The 9,228-nt window shown below is 48.5% G+C and overlaps 1 protein-coding gene across 8 annotated transcripts in view; it reads left to right on the top strand.

The window, feature by feature from the left end:
* Window positions 1-4,757: 4,757 nt before the first annotated feature.
* GPCPD1 (glycerophosphocholine phosphodiesterase 1) overlaps window positions 4,758-9,228 on the top strand; it is a 42,576-nt gene continuing 38,105 nt past the window's right edge. For 2 of the 8 annotated variants that reach the window (XR_009485688.1, XM_059840937.1), the window contains exons 1-2: window positions 6,129-6,275; window positions 6,897-6,973. Coding sequence is in view for 4 of the 8 variants with exons in the window: in XM_059840937.1 (XP_059696920.1) it covers window positions 6,966-6,973 (8 nt within the window). In the remaining 4 variants the exon portion in view is untranslated. Of the gene's footprint in view, window positions 4,936-5,432; window positions 5,567-6,128; window positions 6,276-6,617; window positions 6,974-9,228 lie in introns of those variants that run through there. The other 6 variants (XM_059840930.1, XM_059840936.1, XM_059840933.1 and 3 more) reach the window with 6 other exon arrangements.

The following is a 9,228-nucleotide window of genomic DNA, read 5'->3' as shown; positions in this document are numbered from 1 at the left end:
CACAAAATCAAAACCCCCCAAATTATATATGTTTGATTTCAGAAACTATAAACCAGCTCAGATCAAGAAGCAAATCATGATGGAACCCTCAAAACTAAATCATAGAATGTCTCATTTCAAATCAAAATTTAATGCCTATTATGTAATAATCTATTGGCACTTGGGGTTTTGTGAGGTTTTTTTAGAAAACCTTTTGTTGTAACATTGTCTATCCCAATGCCAAATTATACATAATAATTAACAGTGTTTGAAAGTGACTGAATTTTTGATAGAAGAAAGTGAAACTCTTCTTTTTCCTGTTATAAATTTGATTTTTGTTAATAATAGCCATTAGAGGGTTTCATTTTATGATACTTTATACTTGATACTTTGTTACTTTATACTTAGTGATTCTCTCATAGCCCACCTTGCAAAGCTCTAGAGAATATGACAAAAGCATTAATTCTCACTGAAGAATGTCTTAGCCTTCCTTTCCACATAAAAATTGGGACTGGAAAGATGAGAGGGAGGGTAGAGAAGAATCAAAACTAGGGAAAAAGCCTCTAAACAGTCCATAAATCAATGTCCCAGTCATAGAATGGTTTTGGCCATGAGGGACAAGGCATCCACAACTTCCCCCAGCATCCAGTGCCTTGCTAACCTCCAGGTAAAGAATTCCCTCCTAACACTTTGTCTGAAGCTCCCCTCTTTCAGTTTTAAACCATTCCACCATCACAGAATTCCCTTGTCAAAATCCCTCTCCAGCTATCCTTGTAGCCTCTTTTGAGGCTCTGAAGTCCCTAAAGGACCAAAAGGGACTCCAAAATCTCCTTGCAACCTTCTTTTCCCCACACTGAGTAACTCCAGCTCCCTTATCCTGTCTCCATAGCAGAGGTGCTCCAGCCTTCTGAGCATCTTCATAGCCTGCTCAGGACTTGTTCCAGGGGACCCAGAGCTGGCCACAGCACTGCAGAGGGGGTCTCACTAGAGCAGAGGGGCAGAGCCACCTCCCTCAGCCTGCTGGCCACCCTGCTTTTGATGACAAACTGCTGACTTGTCCACAGAGAAAACTACATTATTCTGTACTACAGTAAACATTACAGAAAAAATGCCATTGTGCAATGGGCAATTTTTCTAACAATCCTTTTGTAGTATTGTCCACAAGGGTCCCAGGATGAGGGAAGAGATGAGAAAGTTTACTCCATGTATCAGAAAGCTAGGTTTATTATTTTATGATAGATAATATATTAAAACTATACTAAAAGAATAGAAGAAGGGATTTCATCAGAAGGCTAAGCTAAGAATAGAAAAGGAATGAATAACAAAGGCTTGTCTCTGACCGAGACAGTCCGCACAGGTGATCTGTGATTGGCCCTTAATTAAAAACAACTAGATGAGACCAATCACAGATTCCCCCTGTTGCATTCCACAGCAGCAGATAAGAATTGTTTACAGTTTGTTCCTGAGGCCTCTCAGCTTCTGAGGAGGGAAAAATCCTAAAGAAAGGATTTTTCATAAAATATGTCAGTGACATCCTTTCTCATCATTCTCCATGAGACTGAGAGGCTTTTGCCATGCTGACAGCATGGTTCTTCCTTGCTATTTTTTCATCTCCCTTAGCATCACTTTTCTTTAGTGCCCATAAACTGTCCAGATTTCCCATTAGGTAGTGATACAGCAATATTCTCAGTGCCAGAGGAAAGGCCAGAAGTGTATTTTCAACTATAAGTGACTCTACAAAAGATCAAAGAACATTAATTTGACACTGCATGCCTAATGCTGTGCCTTCATTTGCACTGTTTTACCAGCTATTTTTATTCCAAATTACCCACCAGACCCAGAACAAGTGCAAAAAGATCAAGTGCAGTAAAATGAGGAGTGAAATTCATCTGTACTTGCAGCTTTCATCAGCTGTGAGCACTGGTGTCAGTAAAACCAGATCATTGGAACTCAATGCAGGCTGTGAAAGAGGAAGCACAGCTGTAATTTGATGTTCACAATCCTTATAGCTACTTGGAGCATCAATGAAGCTTGATTATAGGTTGAATCTATAATTCTCGCAGCTGAAGAAAATATTCCATTGGCTACAGAAACAGACATAAACCCCTGAAGGCCTTTCCTAGTGCCTTTTTAGTATGGTTTGCCAATGTATTATAAACATCAGCCTCAACCTCTTATTTCTTGCACTTGGGCAAGTATTTGTCTCATTATTTATAAAAACCATTGCCGTCCCATTGGGATCCACATCCCAGCCACTGCAGCCTCAAGGCTACTTTGATATTCCACCCACGGAACACAACATCTCCAAGCAGCTTCATTCCACATTGTCATGGCAGAGAACGAGATACAGTGAGAGGGCAGATTCCCCATGAACCTTCAGCACCTTCCTTTGGCTCTTTCACTCCTGCTTAGGGACTTCATCACTACAGTGTCACTGCCAGAACAAAGAACATTTTACCCTCTGGTTAAGTATTAGCAATTCTCTTTCACCTTGTTAAATTTTTATTCAATAAGAAAACATGTTCTCAAACAGGTGCACACAGGGTTTAAATAGACTTTGTCCTTAGGCACTGGAAACAAATCTTATAACCTTGTCTTTCTGGATCTCTTTGGCACTTTTGCAAACAGCACCTCAATTCAATGAAAGTTTTATATTATAAAAAACCCATTTCTCTTGTTTAGTTTATTTCTTTTTTTCTGTATAAAAAGGGAAAGCAGATCATCAACCTTAACTTTTTTAACAGACACTTAAGAAGAGCTCTATAAACTGATCCACATGCTCTAATTGCTGCACAGTTTTGTATTCTCTTAAAGACTAGCTGAGACTTGTCTGCTGCATCATGGCAAAGTATGAGTTTATCTGACTCAACCATATTGAAACAACTCCTTAGGGTGGAAAAAAGAGAGTGTGCTGGCAAGTTTAATTAAATGTAGACTTTTCTTAAGTCAACATAAAACAGTATTTTCCATCCCACCCTTTTCCTACATGCTCCACACTGGTATACATCTTAAATAAAATGAACACACGAGTATTTCTTGAATCCATTAAGGGTCTAAACTGGAATTTTTAGCTACAGTGAATTATGGAATGAAATACAATATTAGTTTGACCAAATAAAGTACTTTTTTTTAAAATTAACACTAGGGCTGAATGAAACCAAGTGTTACTTTTCTAGTTTTTAACAAAAAAAAAAAGTAATGGTACAATTTTATAATACTTCTGGTATGACATCAAATTTTTGAAAAGTTTATCACACCAAAGCATGCTTGAAAATGTTCAATTCTATCCCCGCTTTACAACAAATTCCTTGAACTAATAAATCTTAAAAACAGGGAAGAAAAAACAAGTAGACAATTGCTTTTCTAAATACTGTTTTCTCTAAAGTTTCTTTATCCTCTTTCTTCCATCAGTAGTGAATACACCTGGAGAAGTGGTGGTTCCTAATGTTTTCCTAAATACTGAGGGTTTGTAAGTAGAGTAGTTCACATCTGTGTTTAACAAGGAAATGACTTTACACCAACTCTCCCTCCTCCTTACCCAGAGGAATTCCTCTTATCTTTTTCACTTAAAAATGAGCTGCTTTCAGCTATAATTTCCTTTTATCGCATGCTTCCCCCTACCTTTCTTTCCTTGAAGCTTGAAACACTAACACAGAGACCCCAGCAGTTTGGATAAATTACACACTTTTCTGATATTAACATTAGTTTTGCCTACAACACCCGGTGGAACATCACAAATTACTTATAAACACAGCTAGATCCGCAGGGCAGGGATAAATGGAAAAGAGCCCTCTATTTAAATGGCAGATTGAGGGACAGCATTGAGTAGCATTCCTGTAACAGCACTAACTCCCAAGACAGGATAAATGGTTTCTCTGCACACAAAGGCTCACAGGGACAGGTTGCCGCCATGAAAACAAGTGAGATCAAAGCCCCCGAGGAAAGCCAGTGCGCCTGCCCCTTTATATCACCAAAAAAACCCCAAACAAACAAACAAACCCCAAAAAACCAAACCACCGTATCCTTGGTGCCACAGGCTTACAGCCAGCTTCAACCGTGGTAAACCTTTAGGAAGCAGAACTCCCTATCCTTAGGGCAACCCTTACCCTCCCAGGCTGGGTACAGAGGACGAGGTGACCTTAGAGAGCGTGCGGATGGCAGCAGAAGCCTGACTCGCCTCAGCAAAGCCCCTCTCCTACCCTCAGGGCCACCGTCCCAGGGCCCCTCTCCTGCCCTCGGGGCCACTATCCCCAGAGCCACTCTCCTGCCCCCGGGGCCAAAGCACCAGGTGCATTCTCCTGTCCCCGGGGCCATTATCCCCAGAGCCACTCTCCTACCCTCACCACCACTATCCCCGGGTACACTCTCCTGCCTGCCCCCCGGAGCCACTATCCCCGGGTACACTCTCCTGCCTGCCCCCCGGAGCCACTATCCCCGGGTACACTCTCCTGCCCCCCGGGGGCCATTATCCCCAGGTACACTCTCCTGCCCCCCGGGGGCCATTATCCCCAGGTACACTCTCCTGCCCCCCGGGGCCACTATCCCCGGGTACACTCTCCTGCCCCCCGGGGGCCATTATCCCCAGGTACACTCTCCTGCCCCCCGGGGCCACTATCCCCGGGTACACTCTCCTGCCCTCACCAGCCCCAGCGCTCCCTCAGCGCCGAGGCTTTCAAGGGAACGGCGCGCGCCCCTCCCGCCCCGCCCAGCCGGCCCTGATTGGCTGCGGCGGGAGGGGCGGGGCCGGGCTGCAGAGTGACGCGTCAGCGGGCGGGTCACGTGGCCGCGCTCTCCCTGGTGCGCTCGGGGGCCGCTGGATCCGGCTGCTGGCCCCGCCGCCCCCTGCCCTGCCTCTCCCGCGCTTTCAGCGGCCCCGCCAGCGCCAACAGGAGCCCGGGCAGCGCCGCTCGCAGCCCCGCGCCAAGGGGTGGGCAGCCGACTGCAGCGCTCGGCCAGGTCAGTGCATGCCGCCGGCGGAGGGGGCGCGGGGCCAGCGTGAGTGCTCTAGAGGGGTGTGGTGGCGACGGCGGCAAGGGGCGGTCGGTGCGCGCTCCTGAGAAGGTCTTGGAGGCTGGAGGAGATCGGGTCGCACTGCGGTCGGGAGAGCGCTGGGCGAGCGGCGCCGCGCTCTCTGAGGAGGGTACCGGGGATATGGCGCGGGGAAGCGGTGGTGCTTGGTCCTCGGGAGAGGTGCGTAGGGCAGAGCTCCCCCGCCGTGTGCAGGCGGCCGCAAGCCGCCCCCGAACCCCCCCGTGCCTCTCAGAGCCCCCCTGCGCCTGCCCCCGCTCCGCGCACTCCCCACGCCTCCTTCAGCCCCGCCCCGGGCCCGCGGCTGTCGAGGAACGGGCCCGGCCCCCCGGCTCTTCCCGCGCTCCCATTGGCGGCGGCGGGGTGGGCGGGCCCGCGGGTGCGGTCACGTGTTGGCGGGGGGCAGCTGGAACCGGTTGGGGCCGCGCCGCCCCCTCCCCACCCCCGTCAGGTGGCCCCGGGCGGCGGCCCCGGCAGGAGGGGCGGGAAGCCCGGCTTTTGCTGTCCGCAGCCTCACACAAAGCGAGCGGGGACCCGGAGCGCCGCTCTGCTCCGCCAGGTCAGTCGGCGCCGCCGGCCGCGTGCGGCGGCGGGACCGCGCGGTGGCGGAGGGGGCGGTCGGCGCGGCTGAGCAGGGTCTGTTCGAGCCTGTGCACAGAGGGCGCTGAGGGAGCGGTGCCGCGCTCCCCGCAGCACCGTGGGGCCGGTGTGTTGTCTGAGAGGACGTGGGCGAGGAGCGCCTCGTCCGGGTACCGGGACGTCTCCTCAGGTTCCCGAGAGGCGGGAAGAGCGCGGCTCCGTGCGCCCGGGGGCGGCTGCGGTACTGCCCGGCCCGGGGCGGGGGTGCCGTGCCGGGAGGGCTGCGGGCGCGTCGCGCTCCCCGCGCCGTCCGGCCGGGCCCTGGCTGTCACCGGTGGGTGGCTTGGCGGGCGGCGGGCCGGGGAACGCGGGGCCTACGGCTGTGTTTGTTTATGTCGCCGCCTAAAGCCCTGGCCCGGGGCGGTCCCGCGGCTCTGCCGCATTATGCAAGCGGCGGGGCCGGGGCGGGCCCGGGGACGTGGCGCGCCGCCTCCCGGCCGGGCTCCCGCCACGGGCGGTGCCGTGCGCGGCGCCGGGAGCCCTCGGTCCGTGTCCGAGCGGGCAGCGAGGGGCGGCGGGCTGGGCACGCTGCAGCGCGCTGGGCTCTGCCGGCGTGGGGGTGTGCGCTGTGCTGTTCTTTGTCTCGGCTCTGCGCTAAAGGAACACAGCGGTGGTGCTGCCGGTTGGAGGTTTGATGTTCTTGATCGCATAGGAGCTAGTGAGGCAGCTCTAGATTAAGCTGAACTTTAAAAATTAATCTGTCACCCTAACCAGGCACAGATTCGTTCTTCCATTTTTCTCTTTTTCCCTTTAAGTTAATAGCTTGTCTTGTTAGTGTTTTAATTTATCAGAGCATGCAGTGTTAGATGGAGGTTAACCTTCAAAATATTTTTAATGGTAGGGTGAAATATTTGATAAGTGGAATTATTTTCATCATGTATATTTCCATTCTAGCACTGCTTCCTGTAAAATAACTATATAAGGTCTTAAAAAATAGGAGATTGCCATTGATTTTGAATAGACACTGGTAGCCCAAGCTGCCATGTAATTAGTCTTTTAGTAAAGCGTGTAGCCCCTCAATAGAATGGATCCAGGCTTTGGGAACCTGTTAAAAAAGTGGTTGGTTGAGAGCTGTGGGGAGCATTATTCGTATTATTTGTCCGAGTCATTCCTAAGTGAGGAATGTTAGTGTGATCACAGAGAGCTAAATTACTCCCTGCCTAAGATCGTCAGCCGTATGTTAATAATAAGCAACAGCTCACAAAAGAGGAATCGGACTGATGCTGCTCTCACTTACAAATGTGCCCCAGCTGTTTCCTGTCTCCTTCAAGAACTTCGCCAAACTGCTGTGGCATAGCTGAGGCGGAAGAGTCTGTCACATGGACAGGTATTTGCCAAATGCTGAAACAATTAACTTATTGTTACTTAAAACAAAGCAGATACGTTCTGGGTGAGCGGAGAGAACCGCAGCTGATGTGGCCCCTCTCATGGGGAGCTAAATTGATACTGAAAATACAATCCTCAAGATATTTTTCTCGTTTGCTGTGTTTTGGTGTGATGCAGTTTCAGAGGTGTCACTGGGGCTTTGCTGTTTTCTAAATGTCAGCATTAAGGCTGTTGGTAAAATTTCAGCCTTTGAATCAGAACAGCATGTCCAGATCTTCTGTGCAAGTTTGTTTGCTGTCCAGTGTTAGCACTGCAATGCAGAAGGAGAGACCTGCTGACTTTGTCCTTGCTCCTGCAGTCAAGGTGCAGTGGGGGGGAGAGGAGGGGGCAGGAAGAACCCTCTTGTTTGGTTGAATGTGAAGGAGTTGATGCTGTATTGCTGTCTCTAAAAATTCTCTCCCAGTTGTTAAAGGGAATGCCCTGACAAATATATCCTCTGACGCTGTTCTAAAACCCAGGTGTCGTCAGCTGGTGTTACATAATTTTCTTGCATGTCTAATTTGTTGCTTTAGATGTATTCTGTAATATCTGATACCTCATTAGGACCATCCACAAGCAACAAAATCTGTTCATCATACTACAAGATTAACCAGATACCACATGGTATCTTCAGAATATCACAGTGTGTGTCTTAGGCTCATGTCCCTTTGTTCAGCACAGCAGTAGATCTGATACGAGGTGGATTTTCTGTTGCTGTGTGTAGCACATCTTTTAAGAAGGTAAAATCTGAGCACAGTACCTTCTCCAGCAGTGCTGGGCTGTGTTCAAATTTATGGTTCGTGATGGAGGCTGTAAGGGGTGCTCTTTGTCAGTGCCAGTGCTGCCAGTGCGTCCTCCCAGCTGTCAGATGACTTGGCTAGGGCTGTGGCACCTTTCCCCTGCTTCAGCGTGGAGCTGGGCTCTCCTGGGTGTTGATACAGCTCATAAGTCTTTTCTCTTAAGGTGGAAAGTGTCAGCTCAAGACAACAAAAATAAAACCAAAAATATTCCAGCCTTCTAGTCCTTGCTGTTTTATCTTTGTATGCAATAAATGGAGAGATATTTTGAAATAATTGAGCATGACTGCTTTTAGGATTGTGCACTTCCAGGACTGTGCCCCAGGATCTGTGATGAAATGTGTGCTAGCATTTTGAAAGAGCCTGTTTGTGCACTGGAGGTGCTGGTGGGTTGACCTTGGCTGCCTCCCAGTTGCCCATCAAGCAGCTCTGTCACTCCTCTCCTCAGGGGGAGAAAGGTGGAAAAAGCCTCAGGGGTCAAGGTAGAAGTAGTTAATACAGCAAAAATAATTTCTGCAGAAGCAAGGGGAAACAGAAGATTTTATCCTCTGCTTCCCTATTATGGAAGCAGGGCTTCCATATGGATAGGAGTTACTCTGGAAGACAAAGGTCTTAAATGACAAACACCCTCCTTTCTTTTAGCTTTTCTTTTCCTTTTTTTTTTTTTTTTTTTTTTTAATTTATCAATCTCTGAGCTGGTGTCATATGATAAGGAATGTCCCTTTGGTCAGTGTGGGTCACCTGTCCTGGCTGTGTCTCCTCCCAGGATGTTGCCCACCCGCAGCCTCCTGGTGATAGTGGAGAATGTTGGAGAGACAGCCCTGGGGCTGTGTGAGCACAGCTGAAACTGGGTGTTATCCACACCTTTCTAGCTGCCAGCACAAAGCACAGCTCTGTGAGGGCTGTTGTAGGGAAAATTAACTCCCTCTCAGCCAGAGCCAGTATAATGGGCTTCATTTTTCTGCAGCTAACCGAGCAAATTTGGTAGTAGAACAGGCAAAAGTAATTTGACACTAAATATCAGGTATTTGAAAGTACTAAAATGCGTTCCAGGAAATTCGTGGCACCTGTGTCCTTAGTTGTCTAATTACCTTTGAAAAATAAGTATCTATAAAATTTATTAGTTTAAAAAAAACCCCACTCATTAAAATGATACTTTGTGAGCTGTATTTTTCCATCTCATTGGAAAAATCTGTGCTGCATATTAGCCTGTCATTTTTAAATATAATGTTACCCAAGAGAGTTTTGGGTTGATAGCTTTCCATCAGAATTTTTTACATTTAGTTCATTAGATAGAGATTGGTGGCTTTTTGTGGGGAGAGAAGGGGAGAAATGTGACACTTTGGTGTGAGTCTGATACTTTTTTGCTTTCTTACCAGCGAGTTGCCAAAGTCTGATTATCCATAATGGATATGCTAAG

This window comes from Haemorhous mexicanus, chromosome 3 (assembly GCF_027477595.1).
Source record: "Haemorhous mexicanus isolate bHaeMex1 chromosome 3, bHaeMex1.pri, whole genome shotgun sequence".
Classification (NCBI taxonomy): domain Eukaryota; kingdom Metazoa; phylum Chordata; class Aves; order Passeriformes; family Fringillidae; genus Haemorhous; species Haemorhous mexicanus.
The sequence above is the reverse complement of the archived record's forward strand: the minus strand, read 5'-3'. Positions and strand labels throughout refer to the sequence as shown.